Genomic DNA, 20,453 nt, shown 5'->3' on the forward strand with positions numbered 1-20,453 from the left:
TATAGGTAATCAATCAACCTCTAATGGGATTTTGTGATCCTAGAAAAGTACATCACCATAAATTAAAGCAACGGGAAGCCTAAAAGTCTATTGTGGGTGGGTCCATAAATTTTGTACAAGAAGCTTACAAATATTTTAATGGGGAAAAACTTTAAGACTTGTAATATGCATGGGCTAGGAAAACTATTAAGAATTTTGCATCATTGTGTAATGGCCCATACCATCCCATTTCTCCCTTCTTCCCAAATCCCACCCGTTCACATAAATCTCTTTTCCGTCTCCCTTTGCTTACAACTCTGTGGTGGATAGAAGTTACCATTCAGTACTAAAACACTTGTTCTTAAGAATTCAGATTTAAAATGGATTTCAAATGTGATTTTGTCCATTTGGATTTTTTGTAAGATTGCACTGTAAGTAACCTCTAGTGTTTTCCTCTGTTGCATTTTTTGGGTCTTGAGTGTTGTTATTTGAGGATTTATCTAAGAATGCTCATGTCACATCATCACATTTCAGTGTTTATAGGCACTTATGTAGGTTCTGGTAGGTTCCACTGGAGATTCATTTCAGGTCTACATGGGTTAGAGTACTTTCCTGGAATCTCCTAAGTTAACTGGCTCTTCTTGGAACCAAATGTGGCTGCCGTGCTTAAGTGATTATGGCTAAGTGATTATGATTATGGTATTTACTAAGCACTTACTATGTGCCAAGCGCTGTACTAAGCGCTGGGGTAGATAGAAGGTAATCAGGCTGGATACAGGTGGACATAGTCTCACAGACTAAGTAGGAGGGAGCAGGATTTAATCACAGAGACGTTAAGTGACTTGTCCAAGGTCACACAGCTGACTAGTGGTGGAGCAGGGATTAGAACCCACGCCCTCTGGCTCCCAGCCCTGTTTTCTTTTTCACTGGACCAAAGGGGCACCCCCACCGAACACACACTGCCCAGGGGTGCCAACTTTTCCATACGAGTGCAGGGCCGAAGAGCGGGCTGGGATATTAGTGTTGGTGAGGACTAGGAGGAGATGAGCTTCAAAGAGCGAACATGCCAGCTTTTCAGGGCTGATTGGAAGCTCTGAGGTCTTGTCAGACTTGGGAAGAATAAGAGCTCAGACAGTCCCCTCCCTCCCCTTCAACCCAAGGAGTGGCCACCTATAAGGGCAGCACTTCTGTGCCCAGCGTCTCAGCTACACCCTACCCAAAGCTGAGACCGCTGGGCTCCGCCCCGCCTTCACTGCCAGAGGCGGTGGGAGTTGGCAGCAGGCAGCCCCCTGAGAGTCTGTCAGCAAAAAGCAGTACATAGAGGGTCCTCAGCAGGCTGGTCCAGGTGGGCACCAACCCCCAGAACGATTCCCTCGCCTTGGGATCCCGGAGAAGGAGCAGCCTGGATGGGGCTGGACGTGAGCCACTCGGTATACCATGGAGGGTTCACACGGACTTGGCGCGTTTTCCGAGCTGGAAGGGAAGGCAGGAGGTGGGGAAGCTGGGCAGGAACAGGAGTGGAAGTCATGCCAACAATGAGCTAATGGACTAATGTGTTCTGAATTCCAAATTTAGACTCCTCTGCCCTCTTCTTCCCTACTGTACTTTGGGATTAAAAATGGCAAGGCCTCCTTAATTCCAATCTCGACCAAAACTTTCTACGTATTAAATCAAGACCAAACGTCCAAACAAATGAGAGCATTGGATTGTGACTCAGTTTGTTTGTTTCCACTTGTCAAAGTAGCTGAGCTTAGAGTTTGTTTAAAGAATTTGCAGAGAGCTGACCTGGGCTGCGCTGTATCCCCTGTTGGCACCAGAGTTATTGAAGCATAGACTCCCTAGACTTCCTCAGTGTGCATAGGCAGCTTCTCATCCTAAACTCTTCTGCCCTTCAGTAGTCTTACTGGGTATAGATCCATCTGCAAGTTGAGCAACTTGAAATAGTACCCTTGAGTTTAAACTCTCATTCCCGAAGATAGACGGGCGCCTTTTGGTATTTTAAAAGTCAGGCCAAAATGTGATTCTGTTTCCCAAGGTAGGTGATGAATCATAGTTTTCCTCTGAAAATAGAAGAAATAATAATAATGGTATTTGCTAAGTGCTTCCTGTGTGCCGGGCACTGTAGTAAGCGCTGGGGTGAATAGAAGCAAATCGGGTTGGACACCATCCCTGTCCTGCCTGGGGCTCACAGCTTTAACCCCCATTTTACAGCTGAGGGATCTGAGGTCCAGAGAAGTAAAGTGACTTACCCAAGTCCACACAGCAGAGGTGACAGAGGCAGGATTAGAACCCATGACCTTTGCACTCCCAGGTCCGTGCTCTATCCATTATACCGTGCTGCTTCTCCTAATGTCGTTCTGGTTCCAGACAAGGCTCTACAGGGTATTATTCTCTCTCCAAAAGAGATTTGGGAAGCAGGGTGGCTTAGTGGAATTACCCCAGGCCTGGGAGTCAGAGGACCTAGTTCTAACCTTGTTCCACTACTTGTCTGCTGTGTGACTTTAGGCAAGTCACTTCACTTCTCTGTGCCTTGATTACTTTATCTGTAAAATGGGGATTAAGACTGTGAGCCCAACCAGACTATGTCCAATCGGATTAGCTTGTATCTACCCCAGCACTTAGTACATTGCCTGGCACGTAGTAAGTGCTTAACAAATACCATTAAAAACAACAACAAAAAAATTGCCCTCTTTGACACTCATCCTCGGGATTAGGACTTGTCCCTTGTAATATCCCTAACTCTTCTTCACATCCTCCATTTGTTCCCCTTTATAGCCCATTATGAATCTTTTGGGCGCAAGTTTATCTTAAACCCTTCTTGTAACTAATTATATTTTTTTTGAATACCCAAGGAGGCCAGTGCAGTATATTTTGAGAATTTCTGAACGCTTTTTTCCAGAATAGAATTCCCTTAATGGAACCAACCAGCCACATAGAAAAAAATGTGTATTTCTAAAAAATAAAATCTTAGTTTGATCAACACTGGTCATCTATCATATATTTTCCTAGGTAGAGCTATTTCATATTTGGGCACCGTTTTGCCCCATATTTAATTTGAGCTTCTTTTATTTTAATCACATGATTGTCTCCCCTTCTAGACTGTGAAATCGTTAGGGGCAGTGTACGTCTGCTAATTCTGTTGTCATACTCTCCCAAGCGCTTACTATAGTGTTCTGCAAGTAGCAAGTTCTCAGTGAATACCACTGATTGACTGTAATTTGTAACCATAATTTGCTAATTACCCAATATTGGAAGTTATCGAGAACACATTGTAAAAGAGTTAACCCATTTGCGTGGGTAATGAATAAGAGTTGTGGAATCTTGCCACTGGAGGTGGAGTCAATCCATCAGTAGTATTTATTGAGTGCTTACGGTGTGCAGAGCACTCTGCTAAGCACTTGGAAGAGTACAGTATAACAGAGTTGGCAGTCACCTTCCCTGCCCACAGCACGGTGATTAGGGTTTCCCATATGTCTGGAATCTTTTGCCTGTTGACTAGCCTGGAAGGCTTTTGAAGACCTAATCCTTTCAGTTTGAGAGCTGTTCAATCACACTTACTGTGTGTAGAGCACTGTACTAAGCGCTTGGGAGAGGGCAATATAACAGAGTTGGAAGACCTGTTCCCTGCTCACAACAAGCTTTGTTCCTCAGGAAGGCTTAGATTTTTAAAAAGGAGAGTTGGCCTTTCCCAAAGCAGACCAGAATATCTGAAGTGGGGGCAGGAAAAAAGAAGATTCAAAGGTCAGAAATTGTAAGACTGTAATTACTAGGTAGGTCTTCCATTCAGAATTCTGCCCCATGCCTTCCTATCTGGTCTGTAAATTTTCCTTTTTCATTTAGCTGATAGATTATCCTCTGGTGACATCCAGCGGTTCAGTTGAAGGCTGCAGTTACGTTGATCGTTCGCTCTTGTTCTCCACAAAGCAGGATGATCTTGTTTGGAAATTTGAATGTCATAAAAGAAAACCTGGAGCTATAGCTGCCATTGATGAGAGTAATTATAATGTGGATGTCATGCCGGCTTTTCCCTAAAATCCTTGCCGTTCTCCACATAAACATTAGAGCTAGTTCTAATTTCTGTAGGAACCCGGTATTATTGTCCCAATTTTGCAGATGGAAAAGCAGAAGGGGAGGGATGTTAAGGCTCCTGGGTCAAGTTTTATAATTTCATAAATAGGAATAACCTCCCGGCAGCATTTGGCATTCTTCTCCCCCTGAAAAATCTGGTGTGTACATGGGGGTCTGTGAACCTAAAAGTCTTTGGGTCCCGCTCAGATCATTCATTCAATCGTATTTATTCAGCACTTACTGTGTGCAGAGCACTGTTCTAAGCTCTTGGGAAGTACAAGTTGGCAACATATAGAGACGGTCCCTACCCAACAGTGGGCTCACAGTCTAGATCAGCCCCAGTTTCAGAATTTCCATCCTGGTAAAATCATTTCAAGTTCTGCTTCCTTTCACAGCTTCAGCAAAAAGAGAGAAGCATCAGGAATTGGTTATAGTGCAAGATGCATTTTAAAATTCACTGGCGGTTGAATTGAACCAGCTATAACCACGCCCCAAAACATTCCTAAAAAATGTTTAATAGTGAACCAAGTTATTACCAGTCAAGTCCTCTCTTACCCAAAATCGTTAAAAAAGTTCAATTCTTTTTCTTTGTCCATCAAGAAGTAGAGGAGAACCTTTATTCTGAAAACGCAAGCTTAATCTGATTCCCAAAGAAGTTGAGCATCTCAGTAATATCTCTTCTGGAAAACGGAATCTCAGGCATACATTGCTTGGTAACCAGTGCTGTTGCGGTTCAAGTACTGACTCCTGAAGGAACATGACCACATCCTGGATCACGTTGCACTTTAGATTTTATATTAAAATAATTTATAGTCCAATTTTTGATTAAGCTGCATTTCCTTAAACTGGTGTGTTTTTTTCCAACTGCATTTTTGTACGTTCTCTTGAGAGTTGTTGGCTTAAACGTCTGTTTATGCTCTAAAATGAGGTAACAAGCAGTGTGGCCTGTTGGAAAGAGCGCGGAATTAGGAGCCGGGAGACTTGGCTTCTAATCCCAGCCCTGCCGCTTGCCTGCTCTGTGTCCTTGGGTGAGTCACTTAAGTTCTCTGAGCCTCAGTTTCCTCATCCGCAAAGTGGGAATTTAATATCTGTTTTCTTTCTCTCCCTTAGATTGTGAGTCTCCTGATTTTATTGTACAGTGCTTGACACATAGCACTTAACATAAATTAAATATCATAATTATTGTTATCATTTTAGGTAGGTGCGAGGTGCTTTTTAGTCTGAGACAGAAAATGCAAGTTCCCCCATTATGATTATGAATTGTCTTCATGAAAGCTTTAATTAGCAATGTGTGACTTTCCAGCTTTGCTTTAAATAAATTCATGTTGGTTTTTTTTTTTTTCTTTTACAGAGTGTCCTACCATTCTATGTGGCCACCAAATTGGCTAAAATTCGAAAGCCAACTTTAGACAAACCTTCTCCGGAGACATACGTAAAATCCGCTATTAACACGGTTGGCCTGCAGTCCCGGACTTCTGGATACTTGATCCATGCCATTATGGTACATTTGCTGAATTAAAGATAGATGTTTATTTAATTTGAATTTCTTCTTTGTGGGTTTAAATGAAAATCATGTGCTTATCCCAGCAATTGCACACTCTATTGATATAAGATACCTACTGTAAATTCCGCGATGCACAATCACATTACATCCCCCTTCTCCTTCCCCATTTCCCTCTCTCAGAGCAAGTGTTACTACCACCACTAAAGAGCCATTTGAATTTTTGTAGCCCTAGTTATCTCCTAGGGTCACGCAAAGCCTTACAAGTGGAAAGGTGAAAATATAGTGAGAGGGCTTAGGAGGTGGAAGAATTTATTTAGCCCCCCATCAACATCAAACAGCAGTTTGGAGGTATGCAACTCTGGTAGCGATAAACCCCTGACAGCTTCTGCTTGATAACTCTATAAACCCTGGGTCTCTGTTTTAGAAACATCCCTGTAAATGCGTAGTCTTTGTCTGACCACAGTAGCAGGACATTCCTGGGCCTTCCCACTAATGCCTGGATATCAGAGCACTTGGAAGTTTTTTAAACAAATAACTTAATGTCTTATTCATAACTTAATGGTTTTTATTGAGAACTTACTATGTGCAGGGCAACTGTACTAAGCACTTGGGAGAGTACAGTGTAACAGAGTTGGTAGACACATTCCCTGCCCCACAACAAGCTTAAAGCCTGGGGGGAGGCGGATACAGACATTAATATAAAGAAATGATTTATAAGAAATAATTGGGTAGCGTCTAATTTTACACTCTATGGACCATAACATTTTGCCCCTTTCCTCCTTAGGCTTGGATAATCACAACTCTTCTCCCTGCTAGTATCGCTCTAAAACTCACCATGAATTTCAACAAGAAGTTGCGGGCTCGCTTCCTGAAGAAACTCAAGAAGAACTAAGCCTTGAAATTGCAAAATGAAACCTGACCAGATGCACCAACACACCTAGGCTATCTGCAAGGCTTTAAGCCCCTTTACAAATGATTTTTCTACTCCTTTAGCTGTTGTTTCTTTAACTTGACTAGAGGACGAAGTAGTGATTGAGAGGAAAACATTGACTTCTTTTGAAGGATCGTGGTCTGGTTACTAGTTGCTATTTGGACTTAGTCACAAGCTGTAATGTCTTGGGAATCCTTGTTAACAAGCAAAGTCTTAGCAGTAAGGGAAAGTAGCATATAGCCATGCTAAAGTTAGAGAACTGTGAGGGACCTCAAAACAGCAGTATCGGGCAGAAAAACAGATAACTAATAATGAAAAGTTACTGGGAAACTTCTCTGAAACAGGCTCACCATGTAATGGCTAGCTGCTACTTTGAGCCCTCTATATATACTTTGAGGGGATGGAATGGGCAATTTTTCGGGGCAACTTTCAGGGGTGAGTGGACCTATCTTTATTATTAGGGCTTTTCAAAATGAAACCCCAAATTTGCATGTTGCTATGGAATTCAAGCCTGCTATAGACTGGGGAATACTTTGAGGTAATGTTTTTGAAATGAGGAAGCCCACTACGTACACTTTCCTCAAAAGATTCTTATTCTTTTTTCAATATACAAGTAAATGTCTAGTTAAGCATTAAACACTGTGGTCTTGGCTAAAGTTGAAAGGGCTAAGCCACTTAAGATAGTTCCTATGTGTCTGTGTTTTCGATCCTTGGTTTAACAGCAAACAGAAACACTAGATTCATGGTATTTAATATGAAATCACACATTAATAAATGTTGCTAACATTTCAAAACTGAATCTTCCAATTTTTAATTGACTGCCAACTCAAAAGACTTGCCATAATCTGTAGGTTTTGTTACATAATGATGAATGTTCAAGAAAAAATACACCCTTACTGTTGCTAAGTAGTGAAACTTTGTTTTGAATGGTATCTGGGCACTTACTATGTGCCAAGCACTGTACTGAGCACTGGGATAGATACAAGGTAATCAGGTTGGAAACAGTCCAACTCCCTCGTGGGGCTCACAGTTTTAATGCCCATTTTACAGATGAGGTAACTGAGGCACAGAGAAGTGAAGTGACTTCCCCAAGGTCACACAGCAGAGAAATGGAGCTGGGATTAGAACCCAGGCCCTTGGATTCCCAGGTCCAAGCTCTATCCATTAGGTCACGCTGCTTCCCATTCTGATGCTTGGAAGTAAAGATCATGTCCACAGAGGCCAGAAAGAAGTGCAAGGTTTGTCGTCATTTTGCAGTTTAACTTTTGTCATGGCAAAAATTAAAAACGGCACAGTTTTGAAAGTTGCACCATATTGCATAGTGCATTTCATAAGTGATTTTTCTTGTTACCTATTTCTGATGGATGTGGGCACTCAGAGTTTTGTTTTCTGAAACGCCAGTTCAGAGACGGTTTAGTTCCGAGTGGGAATCCCAGGAAGAATTCAGAATTCTGGAACAGAATTCTGGTACAGCCATTTAAATATCACTTCGTATGTGACGCTCAGAAATTACGGGGTGATACTCATGTTTTCCAGAAATTTAAAATTGTCATTTGAAAAAACTTAAAATTCAAGGCAACTCACAGGGTCACTATTAACCTTCATTTTTAAAGAGGTGATTTTATATTACAGTGAATATAGGCAAGTGATGGGATAAGATATTAAAAAATGTGATTAAAAAAGTAGTTTTAAGTATCTACCATGTGTGAAATGGATTGGTCTCCACATCACAAAGACATAACAGTTGAGTAAATTATTTCCTCTCTCCCTCCCTCTCTCTCTCTCTTCCCCCACCCCCACACTCCTTTTCACTCCAAGGTAAAGGTGAGTCTTATTTTATGAAAGGAAAATTCCATGTTTGGGAGACAAATAAAAACCCTTTTTCAATCACATGACATTCTGTGTTAGTCCCAAATCCACTTAGAGTGAACTGATCCTAAAGATAGAGCCACTGGACTCTAGGTTTGTTTGACATTCCGTGATCTTGCCTTCTCAAAATTAATCTCCTTGATTAATTTTGGTTCTGTTTGAAGTTCAGTGCATTTTGAGGTTCAGTGTGTTGAAGTATTGAAAGGGCTAGCTTTTCTGTTCAACGAAAATGCATGAAGACTGATGTAATGGACCTCATTAAGTATGAGATGAATTATGTCTCATGGATTTAATGTGATTTAGAGTGAGGTTACTTAATGCAGGTGAAATTAGGCTGCATAGAATTATGAGTTTTTGACTTCTGTGCATGCAAAGAGGTATGAGTTAGGCAAGCATACAAATAAAGAACTAAACACATTCTAAGCTTTTTTCTAATATAGTAAAACTGAACTATTAAACATTTTTAACAGAAATCTTAAGTTGTGTTGTGGGTGTTTTTAGTATTTGTAGAACGTTTCTACGCCTTGTATATTCTTAGAATCCCAGTCGTTTTCTGCAGTAAGGAAACGATTTAGTAGGGAGTTGAAACCCTTGTCTTAGGAAATTTAGATCACTTCACGTGAGAAATACCACAGATTTCACAAAACAGTAGTATGGCCTAGTGGAAAGAGCGTGAGTCTGTTCTGTGATCCTGGGCAAATTGCTTCACTTATCTGGGCCTCAGTTACCTGATCTGTAAACTTGGAGATCAAGACTGTGAGCTCCGTGTGGGACGAGGACTGTGTCCAACCTGATTAGCTTGTATCCACTCCAGCATTTAGTACAGTGCCTAGGATATAGTAAGCACTTAAAAAATACTATTTTTAAAAACCCCACTATTGCAGTGAAATGAGTGAATTAATGTACAAGTGGGGAATACAGGGTAGGACGTATCCTACTAGTCTACAGATTTCCCTATTCAAAGGGACATAAAGAACTTATGTTTAAGCATCCCATAAAGACTCCTTTGACATGTCACATTTCAAAGGAAGTAAAATGGGCAATGCAAATGAGAACCCAGTGGAATTTGAGTTGTTAAAGTACTAATTTCTGTGCTGTTAAAAAAAGGATCCAGACTTTTTGGACTTGCATAATTATCTTACCAATTAGAAATATATCTTTGATGAACAGGTTGGTGATGCCATTAATAAACAAGATAGCTCTTTTGTGCTCCCAGTGATTTATCTATGTTCTCAATTTTGTTTTTTAAGTGCAGTAAGTTAAAAGTAGTATCATCATGGGTTCATGCAGAAGGGATCCTATTAAACCCAAGTACAAGGAATTGTCGCCACAAATTTTACTGCATATTTCAAGCTTTCTTGCAATCCTGACCTGTAAAATGAGCTATTTAGCATTGTAAACGCCTCTTCTAAATTTAAAATAGTCAAAATGAGTATGATTTTCAATGTGGCCCTTGAAAAGGTGTTGGGGAGAATATAACTGTAAAGAATAGGAGAATGAATACCTCATCTAGTACAGAGCTCTGCACACAGTAATTGCTCAATAAGTCCGATTCATTTGCCTAAGTTAACTAATTTGATTCCAAGTTTAAATATGAGTTGAAGCAAGACCATATTAGGTATTTTCAATTCACCACCTCTCATTGAGATCTGCCCCCACCGTGGACAATGAAGGCTTTTGTGGGGTGGGTGTGAATATATGTTAAACAATCTCTTTGTAACTTTTGGGGTTATTATACATTAGCAACTGCGGCTACCTGGATAGCCCCTCAACACTTATATACATACCCATCTGTATTTTAATGTCTGTCTCCACCTCTAGACCGCAAGCTCCTTGAGGGCAGGGATTATCTGCACACAGTAAGTGTTCGATAAATACGATTGAATGAATGGTGTAGACCTATTCTTTTGTATTCTCCCAGTCAATCAATCACAGCGCTTGCTGTGTGAAGGGCACTGTACCACACTGAGAAGCAGCGTGGCTTAGTGGATAGAGCACAGGCCTCTGAGTCAGAAGGACGTGGTTTCTAATACTAGCGCCGCCACTTCTCTGCTGTGTGCCTCTGGGCAAGTCACTTGACTTCTCTGTGCCTCAGTTACCTCATCTGTAAAATGGGGATAAGAGTCTGAGCCCCATGAGGGACAGGGACTGTGTCCAACCTGATTAACTTGTATCTAGCCCAGTGCTTAGAACTGTGCTTGACACATAGTAAGAGCTTAACAAGTACCATAATTATTATTATTATTATTAAGTGCTTGGGAGAGTACAAGCAACGATATGTCAGACACATTCCCTGCCCACAACGAGCTTACAGTCTAGAGGAATTGGTACAGTGCTTTGCACACAGTAAGTGCTCATTGATTGATTTCCAAGTCACAGCTCCCACCTCTTTCCTTTTTAGTTCTCTCTGTCCCTGAAATCCCTTCTTCTATCAGAACCATGGTAGCCACCCCCATCTAGATGTGTGACCTTTGACTTCAGCTCAGGTTCACTCCCAGGCCGGCAAAACCCAGCAGTCACCCTGCCTGCTTCTCTTGCCCCAAAATAGAGCCTGCAACCGTTTTTGGCTTTGTGCTGGTTGGACCTCTCTCCGCTAGCACAGAACACATACCCTGGGCCTGGACCAGTCCAAGCAGGGCTAAAAATAAACCTGGAAATGAATATGGGACTTTGTTCCTGTGTGTTGCGCGTATGTGTGTTTTGAACGTGTTTGTATGGCTTTGATTTTCTGTGTGTGATTGGGAGTGTACATGAGTGTAAATGTGTGATGAGTGTAGGAGATGTGTGAATGAATTAAGAAAATGAAAGAACATATCTTTACACAAAATGGGGATTCAATTCTAACAATGAAAGCTCTTGTTGAGCAACTCTTTAAAATATGTTTGCTGTAGAAGATGCTACGACTGCCTCTAAGATTTCATCAGCTGACAAGAGCAAATTGTGACCGAGCCCTCTCGTATCATGGATTGGTAAAGATTTTCCCATGATGCTCTATGGTTGCTTTGACTGCCCAGGGAGCCAAGTGCAATTTTCACTTCTCCTTCATTGTGTTGTTATTTATCGGGACCTTACTGTGTGCAACAGACTGTACTAAGCGCTTGGGAGCGCACAAAGCAACAACAGGCATATTCCCTAACCACAATGAGCTCAGAGTCTGTCTTAGCAAAGCCTCTGCTTTATTAACAATTTGCAAACATGATTTGAATGAACAGAAAATTCGATCCCTCCCTGCATCCCCTCCTCATCATTGAGGTTGTTTCACGATCCTTAAGAACAATCAGGATTTTCAATCGCTATCTTCAAATGGAGGTTAGGGGAGGCAAGGAAGGAATAAACTACTTTACAAAGTATTCCAGTAGTCTGGGTTTATGGAACTGTCCTTCTTTTTCAAAGATGTGTGGTTGAAAAGATTGCTGCCCAACCAACGAATCATTTCAAGTTGTGAGCAGATATAAGCAGCTCTGTGCTGTGCCTAATGTCCTCAGGCCTTGTCACTGTCCCTGAGCCTGCTTCTTGGTGACTGATTTTTTTCCCAAGCCTCTGGTCAAGGAGAGTGACCCTTCTTTAAATGTTTGCTCACAAGGGTGGATTATCTACATTTGTTTTCAACAGTCCCCTGCTGTGTTTCCTCAGTCTGTCAATCCTGTTTGAGTGTTTACTGTGTGCAGAACACTGTACTGAGTGCTAGGGAGAGCACAATATAACACAGTTGGTAGACATGTTCTCCTTTGAGACGGGGCTTCAGCATGTCATTAAAATGGGCGGCCCTCCCTGTAAACATATGTCTGTAAGTTCATCACACAGAAGATACTTGAGCCCCTTGACTGTTGGTCTCATACGTCCCACTCGGAGGGGATGTGTTGCAGTGAGCATGAGCTGATAGCATTCTAGAAAGCATTTTGCTAATAGATGCCTAGAATGTCTCCTAGGGAATGCTGGCAACTCTGGTCGAGAGGCCTGGTATGTCTTCTGTGGTCATTCCAGATTTCACAGGTAGGAAATCACGCTAAGGAGAGCTACGCTTTGGTTCGGACCATGCTGCTACTGCGGTTGTGTGCCATTCTGTGTTGGTACTTCTAGAGATTTGCTCCAGATTTCATATGTTTTGGGGTTTTGTGGGGGTTAGAGGGGAAGGAGGATGGTGAGAGGAGGAGGATTCAGGAAGAGCAGTGCTTTGCTGCTGATCTGTCCCTAGTTGGGGAAGAAAGCTCAGAGCCACAGATTCCTCCCCCAAGCCATAGTGTGATCTCCCCCAAGGCTCACAAGTGGATAGATTTTACTGACATCCCTATTTATAGAAAGGAGATATAACAATAAATACTATGTATTAGAGAAGTATCAAAGTCAGAATTTTACATCTCCCTTTATTGAAAGTAATTGAGTAGCAAAGTTAATTAGTCAATTCCACTTTCTCCATGTAGCACTTACCTACCATCAGAAATACAGACAACTTGGCTTTTGCTGGCTACAAGGGGATCAAATTTGTATTATCTGAATATACAGCTGGAGACCATGTTATTGATATGAGTGGGAAATTAACTGAAATCTTTTAGATATAAAACCAAGGTCCTCCTTACACTCAAATCCTGAAATGTTTCACTTTTTGAAATTGGAAAAGTGCCAGGACGTTGGTTTTGGGGGACACAGGGTCCGGGGGTGAGGACAGGAAGAGAGATTTCCTCACAGCTTGTTTACGTTACATTTTAGATTTCTATGGGTACATAAGTATTAACCACTCAGGGAAAAGTCATGACCTTAAACTCTACAAGGCACATGAGGAGAAAAACACGCAATCTGATTCAGTGTCCTAGTTGCACCACCTCCCTCTTGGGAAAGACAGCGAGCGTTATCTTGGAAACATGATGCATTTGGCTTGAATCCTCTGCTGAGCTGATTTCCTGTCCTTTGACATATTTACCTAATGAGCCCTTGGGAGTTAGGAGACAGACCCTTGTTTTACTGTGACGTATGCTGCCCGGGCCATTTTAATATCTTTTTTTGAAAGCACTTGGACAGTATGACATTGCCTTCAGGTTTCATATATACAGGGAACAAGTCTGTGAGGTAGGTCCTCATAGTTACAACTTTGTTTCTTTTCTGTAACTCCTCCTTTATGATCTTCACTTATATCTACAATGCTTACTTTCAATCTGAAGTTCAATCAAAAGCCCTTAGCATTCAGGAGAGTGTATACAGTGAAGTTACTAGACATGACTCCTGGCCTTAAGGAGCTTAGAGTTTAGCAGGGGAAAGATAAACCTATGCAGTTCATAGACTAATTAATGCATTTAGGTTCAGCGTATTACTGGAACTGCTTTTACCAGAGATGACTTATTGGAGACAAATTGTTGATACTAATAAAGTACCTTGGATTGGTACAATGCCTTTTTTCTAATAGAGAGTCAGATCCTCTAAATGTGAAAAACTAATTCTGGGTGAAATTGGGGCACTTATGAGCTTACCATACTACAGTATTTTCAGTGGATAATTTGTGGACTGCCCTGAGAGATGCATATTTATTTAAAAACTGCATTACCAACACATCCCACTCTTCTGTCCTCCCAGGCCCATCATTTCCTATCAATCAGTGATACCTAGTAAGTTGTTAGGAGAGTACACTACAATACAGCTGAGTTGGCAGATACATTCCCTGCCCACAACGAGCTTACAGTCTAGCAGTCCTACTGTTGCAAAGGCCATTCTCAGGATCAAGAAAAGGAAGGAGGAGAAAGGAGGTAGGCAGGTGAAGGACTAAACCATCTAGGATGGGTGAGTATCCATTCTTTCTTTAATGATCTTTCTTTCTTTAATAATCTCCGGACCCAGAGATGCTACAAGCTTTCATGCTAGCCTTCTCTGCCAGAGAAGCAGCATGGCGTAGTGGATAGAGCGCAGACTGGGAGCCAGAAGGTCATGGGTTCTAATCCCAGCTCCGCCATGTGTCTGCTGTATGATCTCAGGCAACTTACTTCACTGCTCAGTGCCTCAGTTACCTCATCTGTAAAATGGGGATTGAGACCGTGAGCCCTACGTCGGACAGGGACAGTGTCCAACCCGATTTGTTTGTATCCACCCCAATACAGTGCTTGACATATAGTAAGCACTTAACAAATACCGCAATTATTAGATAGGAAGAGGGAAGGCTTTCCAGCCCAGAGGCAGAATGTGAGCAAAGAGATCAGCAGTGAGATAGATATGATCAAGATACAGTGAGTAGGTTGGCATTAGAAGAGCAAAGTGTGCGGGCCGGGCTGTAATAGGAGAGCAGTGAGGTGAGTAGGAGTCGGCAAGGAGACTCAAGAGCTATAAAGCTCGTTATGGGCAGGGAACGTGTCCACAAGCTCCATACTGTAGTACAGTGCTCTGCCCACAGTAAGTGCTCAGTAAATACCATTGATTGATAGAAACCGGCTCCTGCCTCTGTTGGCTGCCTTAACTCTTTTGGGACATCAGAGTAGATCTGAGGGCTTGTTAATATATTATGAACCTATGTCACAGCCTCCCGACTATAAGATCTTTGTGGGCAGGGAGCGTGTATGCCAACTCTGTTATATTGTATCACCCAAGAGCTTAGTATAATGCTCTGCACACAGTCAGAGCTAAACATTCAAGGCTCTCTATCATCTCGCCCCTCTTACCTCACCTCCCTTTTTTCCTTCTCCAGCCCAGCCCGCACCCTCCATTTCTCTGCTGTAACCTCCTCACTGGGCCTCGTTCTCGCCTGTCCCACCCTTGACCCCTGACCCAAGTCCTTCTCCTGGCCTGAAATGCCCTCCCTCCTCACATCCGCCAAGCTAGCTCTCTTCCTCCCTTCAAAGCCCTACTGAGAGCTCACCTCCTCCAAGAGGCCTTCCCAGACTGAGCCCCCTTTTTCCTCTCCTCCTCCCCATCCCCCCAACCCTACCTCCTTCCCCTCCCCACAGCACTTGTATATAGTCATTCAGATTTATCACTTAATTTATTTTACTTGTACATATTTACTATTCTATTTATTTTGTTAATAATGTGCACACAGCTATAATTCTATTTGTTCTGATGATTTTGACACCCGTCTACATGTTTTGTTATCTGTCTCCCCCTTCTAGACTGTGAGCCCGTTGTTGGAGTAGGGGCCGTCTCTATATGTTGCCGACTTCCCAAGCGCTTATTACAGTGCTCTGCACACAGTAAACGCTCAATAAATACAATTGAATGAATGAATGACTGCTTGGTAGGGAACACTTTCTTCTCTAAGTTAAATGAAATACAGAAGGACTTGACTCACTGTCTTATGTCGTTGAGTCGTTTCCGACCCATAGTGACACCATGGACACATCTCTCCCCCAGAATGCCCCATTCTCCGTCTGCAATTGTTCGGGTAGTGTAGCCGTAGAGTTTCCTTGGTAAAAATACGGACGTGGTTTACCGTTGCCTCCTTCCATGCAGTAAACTCAAGTCTCCACTCTCCTCGACTCTCTCCCATGCTGCTGCTGCCCAGCGTGGGTGAGTTTTGACTTGTAGCAGATTGCCTTCCACTCGCTAGCCACTGCCCAAGCTAGGAATGGAACGGGTAGGCCTCTGCTTGACGCTCTTTCCAGTAGCCAAGACTGGTAGAGTACTGGAAACTCTCCAGGTACGACCATGAGAGGGGCCTCATTATTAGACTTCACCTTTTTCTTTTCTTCACCCTTGTACTTGGATTTGCACTCTTTATTCACCCCTCCCTCAGCCCCAGAGCATTTACGTACACGTCTGTAATTTATATTAACGTCTGTCTCCCACTCCAAACTGTGAGCTCGTTGTGGGCAGGGAATGTGTCTATCTACCGGCTCTGATATTCTACTCTCCCAAGTACTTAGTATAATCCTCTGCACATAGTAAGTGCTCTATAAGTACCGTGGATTGATCTTGATATAAAAAAGTATATGATATGGTGGGGGTAGTTATTGAGTATCACTATATTTCCCAACTGGGTGTTGAGCTTCAAAAACTCAGATTCTATTTTAGCCTTTCTTTTTAGGATTCACTTGCGACAACATCTGCTTGGCAAGATTTTCTTTAATAATATTACTCTTTTCCCATGCCTGGAAATGACGCAGATGGCTAAGAGAATGCTGAACATCATAGTTATCTGTTGGTATTCATGGCAATGTTTACACTACAGTGTTTGATTTATAGAGTTATTGGACTCTGATATCAATCCAACTAAGCCCTCAGCGTGGCTTAGTGGAAAGAGCACGGGCTTGGGAGTCCGAGGTCATGGGTTCTAATCCCGGCTCCACCACTTCTCAGCTGTGTGACCCTGGGCAAGTCACTTAACCATTCTATGCCTCAGTTACCGCATCTGTAAAATGGGGATGAAGCCTGTGAACACCACATGGGACATCCTGATTACCTTGTATCTACCCTAGTGCTTAGAACGGTGCTTGGCACATAGTAAGCACTTAACAAATACCATTATTATTGAGAAGCAGCATGGCTCAGTGGAAAGAGTGCAGACTTGGGAGTCAGAGGTCATGGGTTCAAATCCTGACTCCGCCACTTGTCAGCTGTGTGACTTTGGGCAAGTCACTTCTCTGTGCTTCAGTTCCCTCATCTGTAAAATGGGGATTAAGACTGTGAGCCTCACGTGGGACAACCTGATCACCTTGTATCCTCCCCAGTGCTTAGAACAGTGCTTTGCATATAGTAAGCACCTAACAAATGCCATTATTATTATTATTATTATTAATCCAAATGGGACAAATACGTATACATGTTTGTACATATTTATTACTCTATTTATTTATTTATTTTACTTGTACATATCTATTCTATTTATTTTATTTTGTTAGTATGTTTGGTTTTGTTCTCTGTCTCCCCCTTCTAGACTGTGAGCCCACTGTTGGGTAGGGACTGTCTCTATATGTTGCCAACTTGTACTTCCCAAGCGCTTAGTACAGTGCTCTGCACACAGTAAGCACTCAATAAATGCGATTGATTGATTGAATAACCAAATCTTGGTGGTTCAGGCTCTACATCAGAAGAAGAGGAATTGTGATACCCAAGGGGTGAGCAAAACTAACCTTTGGCACTGGGTACCCAAGGCAATGCCAGACTTTTGAGAAGCAGCTTGGTCCAGTGGATAGAGCCATGGGCCAGGGAATCAGAAGGACATGGGTTCTAATCCTGCTCTGCCACTTGTCTGCCGTGAGAGCCTGGGTAAGTCACTTCATTTCCTCTGTTCCTCAGTTGTTGTTGTCTTATGCTGTCGAGTCGTGTCCGACCCATAGTGACTCCATAGATGCATTTCTCCCGGAATGACCCACTTCCATCTGCAGTCGTTCTGGTAGAGTATCCATAGTTTTCTTGGTAAAAATATGGAAGTTGTTTACCACTGCTTCCTTCGCACAGTAAACGAGTCTCTGCCCTCGACTCTCTCCCACGCTGCTGCTGCCCAGCACAGGGGAGTTTTGACTTGTAGCAGATTGCCTTCCACTTGCTAACCCCTGCCCAAGCTAGGAATGGAATGGGTAGGCCTCTGCTTGACTCGCCCTCCTGTAGTCGTGACTGGTAGAGTACTGGAAACTCTCCAGGTGCGACCCTGAGAGGGGTGTGCCTCAGTTACCTCACCTGTAAAATAGGGAGTGAGACTGCGAGACAAGCACTGTGTCCAACTTGATTAGCTTGTACTTACCCCAGGTCTTAGTACAGTGCCTGGCGCGTAGTGTTTAACAAACACCATTATCAAAAATAATAATGATAATAATAATAAAATCAGTGGGGAGAAAGGAGGCCTTCCCCTCCACCTCACCACCCCTCTAAAAAAGTTATGATGCATTTTCAAATAAATGGAATTTTCCAGATATCACCTTCCAAAACCCACATCTACGATAGTAGCAACAGTGGTACTTACTGAGGATCTACCAAGTGTAACGCACTTGAGAAAGTACAACAGAAATAGAAGACCCGTTTCCATGCCCTTTTAAGGAGCTTATACCCTTTCGGGCAGACTGACATAAAATATTTACTATTGATGACAGTTGGAGTTATTGACAATAGTAGAGTTATCCGTCTCTTAAAAGAGAACCTGCAAACAGTGAGAATGCCTCCATCCACAGTGTCCTAGACCGAAGAAAACCTGTTGCCCACCGAGTTATCACATATGCACTAAATCCACTGGAGTCAACCATGGCGGGATTTGGAGGTACTCGTAAATTGATCTAAATTCATTTTGTCAATGAAAATATTAAGAAAAACTAACTGCTTTCAAAATTAAATTTTTTCAAGTTTAGCACTAATTTTAAAAATAGTAATTCTGAGAGGGGGAGGCTAACTCAGGGAAAACCCAAAAGACCTGTATCCTACTCATCAATAGGATATTAATTAATCCCCCTACACTGTAAATTCATTGTGGGCAGACAGCATGCCTACTGACTCTGTTGTACTCCCAAGTGCTTACTACAGTGTTCTGCATGCAGTAAGTGCTCAATAAATGCCATTGATGAGGATTAATAATCTTCTATGAGAAGCAGCATGGCCTAGTGGCAAGAGCACGGGCTTGAGAGTCAGAGGACGTGGGTTCTAATCCTTGCTCTGCCACTTGTCTGCTGCGTGACCTTGGGCAACTCACTTCACTTCTCCGTGCCTCAGTTACCTCATCTGTGAAATGGAGATTAAGACTGTGAGCCCCATGTGGGACAGGGAGTGTGTCCAACCTGATTACCTTGTATCTACCCCAGTGCTTAGAACAGTGCTTGGAACATAGTAAGTGCTTAACAAATACCATTATTGTTATTTTCTCATTTCTAGGTTTTTTGCTAATAGCATTTTACAGTTTAAAATCATTTTCAAAAGTTTGGTTTTTTTTCATATTATTTTTCCACACCATTTTAGCTGAGAGGCTGGTAACCCGAAAAGACTTACATGGAATTCTCTACGGCATTCCATTCTAATCTTCTGCTTAGCCCATCGAATAAAATTTGTGATTTGGGTGGTGTATTGACTCCTGTCTCCAGAGTAGTAATAATGTCAATAATAATAGTAATTAAGTGCTTACTACGTGTCAGGCACTGATCTAAGCGCTGGGATAGATACAGTTAATCAGTTCAGACAGTCCCTGGCCCACAAGGGGCTCTTAGTAGTATGGAGAAAGGATAGTTTTACCTGTCTTCTCCAAAGCTCGGTGAATGAGGTTTTGATCTAGAGACTTGTTTTCTAACTGCAGCAAAAGTATAGTGAAAATAGCAATGTGGCAAAAATTAGATTTTATTACTTGTATTCATAAAAACTCAGCAGCTTGAAAATATTGCAGATGCTAACATTTTAAAAACATCAGTGCAACAATGTTTGGCAGATTTGGAAGATGGACTGTTATAAACCACTATTAATCTCTTGTTACTAGTAATAACTCAGTTTTCCACAACGCGTCTATCCCTGCCTTACAGATGAGTTCCCGATTGCCTGAGGTTCTATCCAACTCTTGTATCTTTGATGCATTGAAGAGAAATTGCACCGGGACCCGTTATTTAACTCGTAAGGAGGTTGATTTCATGATTGGCCTGCAATTTCTGGTGCAAGGGGCTGTTAGGACAAAGTTGGCCAGCAAGAATGTGTTGTAACTGGGTGTCTTTATTGCCACTCTGACCCTTGGAATCCCTCAAGATAAAGGAATACCGGAGCTCATGATGTGCTAGACACTGCACATCAGAAAGGAGCCAAAGCAGCCACAATACATTCACGGAGGCAGTATTTTCTCAAAAGGGCAGGTCACCTCAGAAATGCCAAGAAGAATCTTCAGAGCTGGTTCCTGAGCCGTTGGATGTTCTCACCCTGGAACTGAGAAGCAGTGTGTCCTAGTGGATACAGCATGAGGCTGGAAGTCATAAGGACCTGGGTGGGTTCATTCATTCATTCATTCACTCATTTATTAATAAATAAGGATGGTATTTATTAAGTGCATTTATTACTATGTGCAAAGCACTGTTCTAAGCGCTGGGGGGGGGAACACAAGGTGATCAGGTTGCCCCACGTGGGGCTCACAGTCTTAATCCCCACTTTACAGATGAGGTAACTGAGTCTCAGAGAAGTTAAGTGACTTACCCCAGGTCACACAGCAGACATGTGGCAGAGCCAGGATTAGAA

The 20,453-nt window shown here is 42.4% G+C and overlaps 1 protein-coding gene and 2 non-coding genes across 3 annotated transcripts in view; 1 reads left to right on the top strand and 2 right to left on the bottom strand.

Moving 5' to 3' along the window:
• Nucleotides 1-7,281, top strand: part of HSD17B12 (hydroxysteroid 17-beta dehydrogenase 12) — a 108,682-nt gene extending 101,401 nt beyond the window's left edge. The window contains exons 10-11 of the mRNA XM_038764493.1: nt 5,399-5,548; nt 6,336-7,281. Coding sequence (XP_038620421.1) covers nt 5,399-5,548; nt 6,336-6,443 — 258 coding nt within the window. The 3' untranslated portion in view covers nt 6,444-7,281. The remainder of the gene's footprint in view (nt 1-5,398; nt 5,549-6,335) is intronic.
• An 8,562-nt stretch (nt 7,282-15,843) lies between these two features.
• LOC119944327 lies at nt 15,844-15,981 on the bottom strand. The gene has a single exon (XR_005455817.1). It is a non-coding gene; the product is annotated as a small nucleolar RNA SNORA7 (small nucleolar RNA).
• Nucleotides 15,982-17,785: 1,804 nt separating this feature from the next.
• On the bottom strand, nt 17,786-17,923 carry LOC119944227. Its single transcript, XR_005455725.1, has one exon. It is a non-coding gene; the product is annotated as a small nucleolar RNA SNORA7 (small nucleolar RNA).
• Between the last annotated feature and the right edge of the window lie 2,530 nt (nt 17,924-20,453).

The sequence above is a fragment of the Tachyglossus aculeatus genome, chromosome 22 (assembly GCF_015852505.1).
Source record: "Tachyglossus aculeatus isolate mTacAcu1 chromosome 22, mTacAcu1.pri, whole genome shotgun sequence".
Lineage (NCBI taxonomy): Eukaryota > Metazoa > Chordata > Mammalia > Monotremata > Tachyglossidae > Tachyglossus > Tachyglossus aculeatus.